The following is a 14231-nucleotide window of genomic DNA, read 5'->3' as shown; positions in this document are numbered from 1 at the left end:
CGGGCAATTCTCCACTTATCGTCAAGCCTCCATTAAAGTGGTTAACTGTGACCACTTGATGGCAGAGATCCTCTTGCTGGCTCATAAAGAGGTGATATGCCAGCCCAAATGGAAGAACAATGGAGAGTAGTTATGGAGTTAGTGTCAAAGTCATGATTGTGCAGGAAATACGTCTTCCGCAAAAACCTCATTTTGTCCTTATTTTGTTGGCGATTGCTGATTTGAGTGAGACCAACCTGCATTCAAATATGATAACTACAGAACAGTGTTGGGTAGAATCATACTTTTTTTCTAATTAAAGAACAGTAACCTTTCATTTGGTACCACTTAAGTATAGTCATTAGCATACAATATTCTGTCAGCCTTGAAAGATGAGTGAAGCTGCTCAAAATCAGCTGGGATCTCAAGGGTTGTCTTTTCTAATAATGCTTGGCATTGTAAGGGTTGAAGTCAAAGCTACGGCAAATTTTAAAGTAAATTCAAAATGTCCGCCTTCTTGTTAGTTTTAGCATATGGCTCTGAGAAACTATTTTGTTGAAGTTGGGCTGTTACATACACCTTCAAATTTTTGTAGAGCTAGATGAAACAAGATTTTGTAGGGAGCACCACGTCCTTCAAAGCACAATATGGCGATGACATGGCGTAATTTTTGGTGTGACAAGACCGCACCGCTGGTATCCAAACTCTTGCAGCCTTCGACAACCAGTTGTCGAAATCTGGCCCTGTTTCTATGGAGACGGGCCATAGGTTAAGGCTATGAAAATGTGACCTTCGCAGCCTTAATTTTGCCTCTCTTCTTCCACGCTTTCCTACCCTCTTCTTGACGTGTAATACGTTGAGCCAACTGAAGACGCCCTCAAGCAACGACACACCACTTGTGTCTGGAACTTCAAAGTAAATGCTCCACCGAAGACATGCGTACAAGAACTTTTTCATCTTCGTTTCTGACAGCTTGAGCGAGTGGGCATGTGTTGAATGCATTACTGTAGTAGAGAGTGGAGCAATGTGGGCATCACGAAAGTCTGCTACGAAGCCGCCATCACATATGTCTTTTCCAGCAACGGAGTGGGAAAAAAAACAAGTGTATCAAAAATACTTATGCGTTACCCATGCAATGAATCTGAACAAATGTAAATTTCTAAGATACTGCTGGCTAAATGGCATGTTTATAAATGTCGATATATTTACCAGAAACCTAATTACCGTAATTTTCGGACTATAAGTCGCGTTTTTTTTCATAGTTTGGGTGGGGGGGCGACTTATACTCAGGAGCGACTTATATGTTTTTTTTTCAAAAGATTTCAAAAAAAAAAAAAATGTAGCAAGGGATTACTGTAATTTGAATTTCAAGTGACGTCAGCAGCGCGACGTCAGCAGCGCGACGTCAGCAGCGCGACGCGGCGTTGTTTACATAAAGGACAGAGATTGACTCGACGGAGCTCTCTTTCACTTCCGTGGATTGAAGTCGGGGGCCGGCGCTCGGCCGGGTGGCTGTCCAGGGACGGTGGATGGGGCTCGGACAATGCTTTTACGCACGCCCGGTCCTACTCTACCGAGCTGTCTTTCACCTCCGTGGATGGAAGTCAAGGGCCGGCGCTCGGCCGGGTGGCTGTCCGGGGACGGTGGATGGGGCTCGGTCATGGCTTTTACGCACGCCCGGTCCTATTCTATGGAGCTCTCTTCCATTTCCGTGGCTGGAAGTCCACGCCGCCACACGCCTGTAAGTTTGTTTTGTTAAATAAAGAGCCGTTTACCAAACCCACGTCTTTCCTTGAACTTTGTTAACGCTACAATATAGTTATATAGTAGATCTGTGGAATAACGACGAGGCTGACGTCAGGGCGCACACACGCGCGGCGTTGTTGACAAAGGACGAGGAATTTGATCGATGGATTTAATGATTTAGAGTGCACAGATGGTTTGATAACATTATTGCTTAAATAATAGTTATTTGATATATAATTTATATATCGTTATATGGGCCTGTGGAATATTTTGAAGTGCAAGAGCCGTCAGCGGCGCGCACGCATTGTTGACAAAGGACGATTGATGGATTTAATGAATTGGAGTGACAGATGGTTTTATTAACGTGTTATTTATGTAATAGTTTTTTGAATAACTCTGAATTTTACGTCAGGGCCGTTCTCAGCTCTTAGTTTGTGTTTATGTCACGTTAGCATACCTATCATTTAGCCTGTTGTTGCTCGTTCATGACTGTTCTTGGTGTTGGATTTTGTCGAATAAATTGCCCCCCAAAATGCGACTTATACTCCGGAGCGACTTATATATGTTTTTTTTCACTTTTTTGGGTATTTTATGGCTGGTGCGACTTATACTGCGGTGCGACTTATAGTCCGAATATTACGGTAAACTGTTTTTGTAATTATTGGTCAATCCACGAATTCCAAAGCACACAAAATCTTGTATTTGAGTGCTTTATTTCTTCAGCTCTATGTTTGACAACTTCTGGTAGTTGTGTTTACATGTTCAGAGTCCCTAGGTAAATATATAATATTGTATTATATCCATATTTATTATATTTTATAATAAGAAACAACCCTGTCGCCATGGAAACGACGGCCAGTTATAAGACTGCATTACTTTGTAATGTGAGCGTGGGGTAAATTGTGCCATTGATAATTGAAGTAAAACAGATCATTTTAATCTCACAAATGATAATGCTATATAAAAGAAAGACAAATTCCATACAAATTACTTGTTTAACTTTAATTTAAGGTCTTAACAACATTAAAGGCCACTTTTCTATCACAAGGCCTATACAGTCACATGAACACCTAATTGAGTCTTGAAAATATGAACTTCTGCTCCTTTCTGGCTGTACCACCAAGTTTTGTGGTGTGGTGTGAACACATAGGCTACTCAGAACAAAATCAAAATTCCAAAATGAGCACCTAATCATCTGCACCTGAATCTCATCCCAGATTCGGCCTACCACTGAACATCCCACATGGCAATGCTGCAGGGGAATGTAAATTTATGCTCCCTTCCGGCTGTAGTTTTTGTGGTGTGGGTAATTTCTTCAGCACGTCACCTCTAGGGATGATCCTTCATCATTCTCTCTAAATGTGAAAATGGGCTTACCATCAAGAGACCTCTTAGAACTTTGCTTCAGAAATTTTGCACTAATCTCGTCACCTTCAACATTCTCCATGAATCCAACATAGTTATAGGATTTGGATTTTTTACCCGCAAACCTCACAATGACAAAGTCACCAGCAGACAGATTCTTGTCACCATCATCATCACCATCACTCTGGACACCTGAACTGTCATATTCAGTGACATCACTAAGTGGAAGCGGAACGTAACTTTCTTCTGAGCTACAGGGGAGCACTTTGTTGTTGGATTTGTTTTGCTTTGACCCCTTCAGGCTCCCCTTCTTATTTCCACTCCTTTTCTTCTTTTCAGCCCGTTTCTTTTCTCTGCTGTGCATCTTCTCCAGGCCATCTTCTGCCTCATCATTAATGGTGGAGTTTTCTTCTGAGCTACTGTACACGGTCATTTTCTTCTTGGTTTTGTTTCGAATTGCAGCTTTCATAGCCCTTTTCTTCTCTCATTCTTTTTCTTTTCCTGTTCAGCCTTTTTATCTTTATCTCAAAGTCAAAAGTCAAAGTCAAAGCCTGCTTTATTGTCAATTTCTTCACATGCCAAGACACACAAAGAGATCGAAAATACGTTCCCACTATCCCACGGTGACAAGACATAGTACACAATATACATACAAGTAAACAACACAAAAAAATAAAAACAAGGCACAAACAATGAATAAATAATAAATAAAAAAATAACATAATAAATAAGAGGAGCAAAAATGGAGCAAGTGTGCATACAGCAGACAGTCAGAATATAAAGTTGTTGTTTTTTTAAAGTCCCAATGATCGTCACACACACATCTGGGTGTGGTGAAATTTGTCCTCTGCATTCAACCCATCCCCATGTGATTTTGATCCATCCCCAGGGGGAGAGGGGAGCAGTGAGCAACAGCCGTGCCGCGCTCGGGAATCATTTGGTGATCTAAACCCCCAACTCCAACCCTTAATGCTGAGTGCCAAGCAGGGAGGCAATGGGTCCCATTTTTATAGTCTTTGGTATGACCCGGCCGGGGTTTGAATCCACAACCTTCCAGTCTCAGGGCGGACACTCTACCACTAGGCCACTGAGCGCAAAAGTACAGGACGCTACGCAGAAGGGGGGAGAGAGTTCAGGATCCCAACAGCCTGGAGTACGAAGCTGTTGGTGAGTCTGGTGGTGCGGGAGCGCAGGCTCCTGTACCTCTTCCCAGAGGGCAGAAGAACAAACAAAGAGTGAGCGGGGTGACTCACATCACTCACAATCGTGGTCGCCTTGCGGGTGAGATGGGAGGTGTAAATGTCCTTCAGGGAGGGGAGTGAAGCACCAATAATCTTACCAGCCGTGTTCACTATGCGCTGCACGGCCTTCATGTTGTATTCAGTGCAGCTACCACCCCAAACAGCGATACAACTGGAGAGGACGCTCTCAATGGTGCCACGGTAGAATGTAGTCATGACGGCCGGAGGAGCACTTGCTCGCCTGAGTTTCCGCAGGAAGTACAGGCGGCGCTGAGCTTTCTTCGCCAGTGATGCGTTGTTGGTGGACCAGGAGAGATCCTCACTGATGTGCACCCCCAGGAATCTGGTGCTGCTCACTCTCTCCACTACAGCACCGTCGATGGTCAGTGGCAGGTGTTGGGTGTGACCCTTCCGGAAGTCAACAACAATCTCCTTGGTCTTGTTGACGTTCAGCAGGAGGTTGTTGTCCCTGCACCACGTGGCCAGAAGGTCGACCTCCGACCTGTACTGAGTCTCGTCGCCCCCGGTGATGAGACCCACCAGAGTCGTGTCGTCGGCATATTTCAGCACGCGGTAGCTACCGTAAGTTGCAGTGCAGTCATGCGTCAGCAGGGTGAAGAGCAGTGGACTGAACACGCAGCCTTGGGGGGCCCCCGTGCTCAGCGTGATGCTGGCGGAGATTTTGTCGCCAACACGTACCACCTGAGGCCTCTGACAGAGGAAGTCCAGTAGCCAGTTGCAGAGGTAGGTACTGAGGCCGAGCTTGTCGAGTTCGCAGATGAGTCGTTGTGGCACAATGGTGTTGAAGGCAGAACTGAAGTCCACAAACAGCAATCTCACATACGAGTCCCTTCTCTCCAGGTGGGTGAGGGCCGAGTGGAGGGCCGAGCAGATGGCATCCTCAGAGGACCGTTCGGCTCGGTACGCAAACTGGAAGGGGTCTATGGTGGGGGGGAGAATGGATCTGATGTGCTCCATGACAAGCCGCTCAAAGCACTTCATGATGATGGGCGTCAGTGCCACGGGGCGGTAGTCATTGAAGCAGGACGGAGCAGGTTTCTTCGGCACAGGTACGATGGTGGCAGCCTTGAAACACGAAGGGACGATGGCCTGCTGCAGGGAAATGTTAAAGATGTCCGTGAAGACACCCATCAGCTCCCCAGCGCAGAACTTCAGCGCTCGACCTGGGATGTTGTCAGGGCCCGCCGCCTTACGGGTGTTGATAGCGGCAAGCGCCCTCCTCACGCTATCGGCAGAGAGGCACAGGGGCTGCTCGTGTGGAGGGGGAGGGGTCTTCAGCGGGCAAGTGCTGTTCTGAGCGTCGAAGCGAGCAAAGAAGCGGTTAAAATCGTTGAGCAGACGGATGTCGCCCTCACAGCTCTGCGGCGCGGGCTTGTAGTCCGTGATGGTCTGAATGCCCTGCCATAGGCTCCGTGCGTCCCAGCTGTCCTTGAAGTGGGCGGTAATCTTGCAAGAGAATGCCCTTTTCGCTTCCGTGATGCTCCGGGACAGGTCGGCCCTCGCTGTCCTCAAGCCAGCCTCATCGCTCACCGCTCTGAAGGCTTTGTCCCTGGCCCTCAGCAACCTGAGGACAGCCCCTGTCAGCCATGGCTTCCAGTTAGTCCGAGTGACAATGAATTTCGAGTAGGTCACATCATCAATGCACTTCGTGATGTAAGAGGAAACAGAGTCAGTATACTCCTCTATGTCCGTCCGATTGTTGGAAGTGGCCGCCTGCTTAAACATTTCCCAGTCAGTAGTGCCAAAGCAGTCTCGAAGCGCATCAGAGGCACCCTCAGGCCACACTCTTACCCGCTTGCGAACCGGCCTGGATGCTTTCACCATTTGTCTGTATGCGGGCAAAAGCATAACAGTGAGATGGTCAGAAAGTCCAAGATGGGGGAGGGGGGCGGCTTTGAAAGCTCCTTTATGTGTAGAGTAGACCAGGTCCAGGAAGCTGTTATCTTCTGCCAGTGGCACAATTTACCCCAGGCCCTTTGGCACAAATTACCCCAGACCCACCATTTTGAAAAAAATGCATCCCCCCTGCTGTTTTGAGCAAGCATCATGCTAATTGTATGGACTCATGCTGTAGCTTACGAAAGCACTAAAACATAGTTGAACTGTTTTCAAAGTTGTTTATAATTGTTCAAACACAGCAATAAAAAAAACCTTCATCATAGAAATTTTACTTTTGAGGGCAAAAAAATGTTTTTTGAACTTAAATTAAACTTACCTCTCAAGCCATGAGTGAAATGGATGCCCCTTCAAAAATAGGTGGTCACATGACCAACTTCTATGGTTTTCTGGAAAACAGGGGTGGAACTACTTGCCCCTTGGCACAAATTACCCCATTCTCCCCGAGGCTAGAATCCATCCCATCGCTTGATTGACATACAGGTAAGCCTGACGGGAGGAAATCACAGTGAACCGCACATGCGCAATAGACAGTGACAACACCCCCTCACCGCTGCAAGTTTGTTTGGCTGCGCATACACAAACCTGGCGCTAAAGCTAATCAACACACGCTTTTTTCTTTTCAATAAAGTTTATGACCATCAAAAATGAGTGGGGTTGCTGGACCAAGTAAGAAGCCAAACCGTATCACTTTCATATAAAATGGAAGTTGGACTTTTGTTTTTACCTCATTGACTGGGTTGACAGTCCCTTTAGCACAGCACCATCTAGTGGATGCATAACGCATAACACAACCCTAGTCAACCCCAGTTTGATGCAGTAGCTTCTATTCTATGCGCCTTTTAATCCGATGCGCCCTATATATGAAAACATTGTGAAATAAAAACTCCATGAAGGTGCGCCTTATAATCCAGTACGCCTTATAGTGCAGAAAATACTGTACAAGCTCTGAGATCTTGATCATTTGAATTAGGTGTGTTGCAGCAGCGAGACATGGAAAACAGGCAGGACAGCGGCCCTCCAGGACCAAGTTTGGATACCCCTGATCTAATTTATCCGCCCTTCGGAAAAACTTGAGGGGGACTGTACACATGCAACTCTAGGCAATAATAATTATCATACCAATTGCAATACCTCATTAAATGGATAAACAGCAATACATATCTAAAATAACCTTGAGCTTTTTTGACAATACATTATTTGGTTTTAATCCATTTAAATCTGCCTGACTCCGCCATGCTTTCACTGTTTTTGAATGTATTATCTCATAGAAAAACACTATCTGTAAATGCATATCCATACATTTAACATGACGAGTTTTTAAGGTTACCTGTTGAGAAAAATCACCCGGCAGTTGTAGCGTACATTGCGATGCATGATGGGCCTAAGGGAGAAGAACACCCAGAAACACACAAAATAAACAGGACTGCAATATACACATAGAAGAAACTTACTGTCTTTCATTTAAAGCAGTGGTTCCCAAAGTGGGCGGTACCGCCCCCCTGGGGGCGGTGGAAAGATCTGGGGGGGCGGTGAGGAAGAAAGGGGCGGTAGGGGGGCGGCAGTCGATTTGTACACAACACGCCGCTCTGGCCCAGTCAGATCCGACAGCATAGACTACAAAAGCAAAAGCTCAGGTTTGTAATTTCAAGCTTGTAATGTTCAGAATTTTATCTTATAATAAAAACCGCATTCTGGCGGTCAACATCATCTTGAGTTCAAGTCAACATGAAATTGGGGACTCGCCAGAACGCGCCGTGTTGTGTTGTGTTGAGCTGGTTAGGGCAGTGGTCCCCAACCACCGGGCCGCGGACCGGTACCGGTCCGTGGGTCACTTGGTACCGGGCCGCCAAGCCGCACAGAATTTTTTTTTTTTATCGACGATCAATTAATTCAGGTCAAGACACTCGTCCCGGTCACGTGACATGTTTCCCCAGTCGAGCCCGCAAAGCTAATATGTGGCGACAGGCTAACTAACCAGGCAGTGAAGCATTCAAAACTGCTTCAACACATGGAGACCAAGCATCCTGCAATAAAAGACAAACCTTAAATCACTTCGGGTGTCATTGTCTCCGATTACGTCTAGATGGGACCGGCTCGTTTCTGAGAAACAAACTCAGTGCTCCCACTAATTCAACGTAATGGTAATGATATTATAAATGTATTATTTATTTATTTATATAAATGTATTATTTATTTATATAAATGCCGGTCCGCGAAAATATTTCTGACATGTAACCGGTCCGTGGCGCAAAAAAGGTTGGGGACCACTGCCTTAGATCACGTCCGCCACCATTTTCTGTGAGTAAATGGAAGAAAATGAATACATGAGAGGGTAAACTTGCTTTTCATACCTTCAATGTTGTCATTTTTGTCTTTAAGTAGGCCTATTTATGAAATGCGATAAAATGCTGTATTTTACATGGTTTTATTTTTTTGTTCCAGAATAAAGTATGGCCTTGGTACAGCAAACAAAAAAGAAGTGTCGGCAATATAGTGTGGAATATCTGAAATATGGATTTGTCGCAGCACCACACAACCAACAGCAACCAATGTGTCTACTGTGTGATAGAGTGTTTTCAAATGAAGCTATGAAACCTTCGAGGCTTTTGGAACATTTGAAGAAAATGCACTCTGATAAAGCAGACAAAAACTTGGCATATTTGCAGTCACTCCGAGACAACGGTCAGAAACGGAAAACCATCGGAAATATGTTTGACAGCATTTCACAACAATCTACTGACGGTTTGCGAGCGTCATACAACATCTCTTTGCTGATTGCTAGATCTGGTAAGCCTCATACAATTGGAGAAGAGCTTATTCTACCAGCAGTAAGAGAGGTTCTACACACAGTTCTACACAAGTCACCTGACCAAATTATAAAAGCTATTCCTCTCAGTGATAACTCTGTTCAGAGAAGAATAGATGAAATGGCTGAAAATATTGAAGAAACATTGTGTAACATGCTTAGGACAACAGAATTTAGTTTACAGTTAGATGAGTCCACTCTGCCAGGCAATGAATCTTTGCTTCTTGCTTATGTTCGTTTCGTCAAAGATGAAAGCTTGGTTCAAGAGCTGTTATTTGCAAGACAGCTTGAAACAGACACAAAAGGGGAGTCAGTATTTCGTGTCGTTGATGATTTTTTCAAAGAGAAAGACATCCCACTTTCTAACATTCTTGCTTGTGCAACAGATGGGGCACCATCAATGGTAGGTCGTCATCGTGGCTTCATTAGTTTCTTGAAAAAAGCTGTACCTGGAGTACTTACAGTGCACTGTGTAATCCACAGGCAGCATCTGGTCGCAAAAAACCTGAGTGGTAGACTACACAAATCAATGAGTACTGTTATCACAGCAATAAATAAAATCAAGGCACATGCCCTCAATTCCCGACTGTTTCGACAGCCGTGCACTGATAATGATGAAGAGTTTGAACGTTTAGTGTTGCACACAGAAGTTAGATGGCTGTCAAAGGGAAACTGCCTGAGACGTTTCTATTCACTGTTTGATACAGTTGTTGAATTCTTCCAAGACTCCAATTCTGTTCTGTGTGATGAACTAAGAAACATGAAGCATGACATTGCTTATTTGGCAGATATATTCGCAAAGTTCAATGAAGTTAATTTGCAGCTGCAGGGAAATGAGGCTAACCTAATTAAAGTCAAATCAGCTATCTCCACCTTCCTGGCCAAGTTACAGTTATTCAAACGAAACATAGCTCGCCATGCACTCTACCAGTTCCCAAGCCTCTCTGAATTGGATGAGGAAAAAGGCATACCAGACGATGACCTTCAAGTGTATTGTACACACCTGGATGAACTGCACAGAGACATGTCTGAGAGATTTGAGGACATTTTATTGCTTGAAATACCAGACTGGGTGATCAATCCATTCCTAAATGTCGACGGTGAAGAAACTGGAGTGGCAGAGGAAGAACTGATTTCAATTCAAAATGACATTGAGCTAAGGCCAAAGTTCAAAAAGTCATATCAAGATTTTTGGTTACAAAAAAAAATCTCTGACTGCTATCAAGTGCTGTGGAACAAGGTCAAGATGTACTTCATTGCCTTCCCAACATCATATTTAGTAGAACGGGGCTTCAGTGCAGTCACCTTGCTTCTTTCCAAGCAAAGAAACCGACTGAAAATTACTGACCGCGGGGATCTACGACTTCTTCTTAGTGAGTTCCAGCCTGATGTTGAGAAGCTTATGTCCCTGCACCAAGCACATCCATCCCATTAATATTACGTGTGAGACAATGAAGGTTACTGGTGGAATGTTTATTTACGATTCTATGTTGCTGAAACAGTTAAAACTGCTAAATAATAAATTGGTTTACTAAATACTAAATTGGGTTTTATTTGTGAAATACACATTTGTGTTTAACCTTTCTCTTTTCAAATTGCAGCAAACCAAATATCAAGAAAGAGGTGTTTGTTTCCATATGTGCCTTGGGGGGGGCGCTAGGAATTCACTGGGGAGCCAAAGGGGGCGCCAGCCTGCAAAGGTTTGGGAACCACTGATTTAAAGTCTCCCCCAACATTTTTCTTTATAAGGGGGGAGAGAATATTTGTTTAAACAGTCAATATGACTTCACAGATAAACATGCGAAATAAGAAGAGGGTGGATAAAGCACTTTTTTGCTCCACATTGTGCCTCTAATTTGATTTGCAAGAAACCCATCCATCCATCCAACATCTGCCGCTTATCCGGGTTGGGCCGCGGGGGCAGCAGCTTTAGGAGGGACGCCCAGACTTCCCTCTCCCCAGCCACTTCATCCAGCTCATCCCGGGGATCCCAAGGCGTTCCCAGCCCAGCCGAGAGACATAGTCTCTCCAGCGCGTCCTGGGTCGTCCCCGGGGTCTCCTGCCAAAGGGACACCTCTCTGGGGAGGCGTCCACGAAGCATCCTGTTGAGATGCCCGAGCCACCTCATCTGGCTTCTCTCAATGTAGAGGAGCAGCGGCTCGATTCTGAGTCCCTCCGGATGACCGAGCTTCTCACCCTATCTCTAAGGGAGAGCCCAGACAACCTGTTGAGGAAACTCATTTGGGCCGCTTGTAACCGGGATCTTGTTTTTTCGGTCACGACCCATAGCTCGTGACCATAGGTGAGGGTAGAGGCGTAGATTGACCGGTAAATTGAGAGCTTCGCCTTCTAGCTCATCTCTCTCTTAACCACAACGGATCAGTACAGAGTCCGCTTCACAGCCGATCCGCCTGTCAATCTCATGCCACATCCTGCCCTCGCTCGTGAACAAGACCGCAAGATACTTGAACTCCTCTACTTGGGGCAGGATCTCATCCCCGATCCAGAGAGGGCATTCCAAGCTTTTCCGACTGAGGACCATGGTCTCAGATTTGGAGGCGCTGACTTTCATCCCGACCACTTCACACCTGGCAGTGACACGCTCCAGTGAGAGCTGGAGATCACGGCTTTAAGAAGCCAACAGCACCACATCGTCTGCTAAAAGCAGAAATGCAATGCTGAGGTGACCAAACCGGACACCTTCAACGCTTCTGCTGCACCGAGAATCTCGGCCCTAGATATTCTGTTCATAAAGGTTATGAACAGAATCGTGATGAAGGGCAGCCTTGGCGAAGTCCAACCCTCACTAGGAACGAATTCGACTTACTGCTGGAAATACTCCCGAAGTACTCCCGAAGCACTTCCCACGGAACTCCCCAAGGGACACGGTCAAACGCCTTCTCCAGGTCAACAAAACACATGTGGACTGGTTGAGCGAACGCCCATGCGCCCTTGAGGATCCTGCCGAGGGTATAGAGCTGGTCCACTGTTCCACGTCCAGGACGAAAACCACACTGCTCCTTAATCCGAGATTCGACCTCCCGACGGACGCGCCTCTCCAGCACGCCTGAATAGACCTTACCAGGGAGGCTGAGCAGTGTCATTCCTCTGTAGTTTAAACACACCCTCTGGTCCCTCTTCTTGAAAAGGGGGACCACCACCCCAGTCTACGAATCCAGAGGCACTGTCCCCGATGTCCACGCAATGTGTTGCTATGCGCTGTGCTTTGTGATGCCCCTGTCCAAGTCGGTTTATTTTGTTATTTTGTTTCCATGTTGTTCTTATCTATTTAGTTTTCCCTGTCCATTAGTGCTTTGTTTGCCTTTTTGTTTTATTTGAATGAAATCACTTTTTATTTAACTCCATCTGCGTTCTTGCTTCCCTGCACTTTGGGTCCTAGATCCTTGATAACTGATAGCGTAGAGAACATTTTGGTCCACCATCTGGCATGTCAGGAGCGTAAAGCAGTGCACTGTTAACACTGTGTATAGGTGCTATGGGGTGCTAGTGATGTCATGAGTTGGTGGGAAGAAGATCTCCTCAATTCCAATGACATGCCTGCCATTAAGGAATCAGAGCCTGGAGACTCTGAGGTGGACTTTCCTATCTCTGGGGTTTGAAGAAACTGAGGTGATTAAAAAGCTCCTTGGTGGCAGGGCCCTGGGGTTGGATGGGATCCACTTATCCCTAAACTGTTGTGGGGCTGTCCTGGTTGACACGCCTCTACAACATTGTATGGGCATTGTGGATAGTGCTTCTGGATTGGCAGACTAGGGTGGTGGTCCCAATTTTTAAAAAGGGGGACATTATGGTGTGTTCCAACTACAGAGAAATCATATTTCTCAGCCACCCCGGTAAGGTCTGTTCAGGGGTGCTGGAGAGGAGGGTCGGATCTCAGATTCAGGAGGAGCAGTGTGGTTTTCTTCCTGGCCATAAAACAGTTGTCCAGCTCTACACCCTCAACAGGGTCCTCGAGTGTGCATGTTTGGTCCACATAACTGACAGTAAGTCGAATTCTTTTCCAATGAGGGTTGGACTCCACCAAGGGTACCCTTTGTCACAGATTCTATTCATAACTTCGATGGGGAGAATTTCTAGGTGAAGCCGAGGCATTAAGGGTGTCTGGTTTGGTGACCTTAGCATCGCATCTCTCCATTTTACTGATGATATGTTCTTGTTGAATTCTTCAACTCGTGATTTACAACTTTCACTGGAGCATTTTGCAAAAGGTTGTAAAGGTGTTGGAATGAAAATCAGCACCTCCAAATCTGAGACCATGGTCCTCAGTCGGAAAAGTGGGAAATGCCCTCTCCGGGTCGGATGAGATGAGATCTTGCCTTAAGTAAAGGAGTTCAAGTATTTTGGGGTCTTCTTCACAAGTGAGGGCAAGATGGAGCGTAAGATCGACAGGCGGATCGGTGCAGCACCTGCTGTCGTAGTGAAGGAGCTGAACCAAAAGGCAAATCTCTTGATTTACCGCTTGATTGATTTTTCTTCCCTAACCTATGGTCACGAGGTGGAGGTCGTGACCGAAAAAAAAAGATCCCTAATACAAGCGGCCAAAATGAGTATCGCCCGCAGGGAGTCCAATCTCTAACTGAGAGAAAAGGTGAGAAGCTCAGTCATCCACAAGGGACTGACTCAAGCCTCTGCATTGAAAGGAGCCAGACGAGGTGGCTCGGACTTCTGAATTGGATGCCTCCTGGACGCCTCCTTGGGTAGGTGTTCCGGGCATTTTCCACCAGAGGCAGGCCCAGAGGATGACCCAGGACACGCTGGAGTCACTATGCCTCTCGGCAAACTGCGCGCTGCATTGACGCAGTGACGTCTGAGCAGCTTATGCCTGCGTGAATATACTAAGTAGGCCTTAAGACTTATGTAGACAGCATGGGGATGAGATCAGTCAATGTTTGTTGTTAACAAAATTCATAATTTTTTCAAGGTATTTCAATTGAATTTTTGCTTCACTGTTTGTCCCATCTCCAGCTGTGTGGCAAAACCTGACCGCTGAACTAGCGCCTTAAAAGCCAGAAAAAGTATCACAAAGTTAAGCATAGTAGCAATTTGTTAAATAAAAACCTGAAAAACAAGCACATCATGAGAAATAGACCATGATTAATAGAATAGTGTCAAGATGTTGCCCCACAGTTTATCATACAAGGCAATCATGTCTG

The 14231-nt window shown here is 45.7% G+C and overlaps 1 protein-coding gene and 1 long non-coding RNA gene across 6 annotated transcripts in view; one reads left to right on the top strand and one right to left on the bottom strand.

The window, feature by feature from the left end:
• nadsyn1 (NAD synthetase 1) overlaps nucleotides 1–14231 on the bottom strand; it is a 104770-nt gene that overhangs the window by 59425 nt on the left and 31114 nt on the right. For 4 of the 5 annotated variants that reach the window (XM_037246675.1, XM_037246679.1, XM_037246678.1 and 1 more), the window contains exon 4: nucleotides 7579–7632. The exons of the other annotated variant lie outside the window; for it this stretch is intronic. In XM_037246675.1, the coding sequence (XP_037102570.1) occupies nucleotides 7579–7632 (54 nt within the window). The remainder of the gene's footprint in view (nucleotides 1–7578; nucleotides 7633–14231) is intronic. 5 annotated transcript variants of the gene reach the window in all.
• Nucleotides 9678–10481, top strand: LOC119120106. The gene is made up of 3 exons (XR_005097455.1): nucleotides 9678–9693; nucleotides 9765–9766; nucleotides 10245–10481. It is a non-coding gene; the product is annotated as an uncharacterized LOC119120106 (long non-coding RNA).

Source organism: Syngnathus acus, chromosome 3 (assembly GCF_901709675.1).
Source record: "Syngnathus acus chromosome 3, fSynAcu1.2, whole genome shotgun sequence".
In the NCBI taxonomy this organism is placed as follows: domain Eukaryota; kingdom Metazoa; phylum Chordata; class Actinopteri; order Syngnathiformes; family Syngnathidae; genus Syngnathus; species Syngnathus acus.
This window is presented reverse-complemented; position numbering and strand designations above follow the sequence as displayed.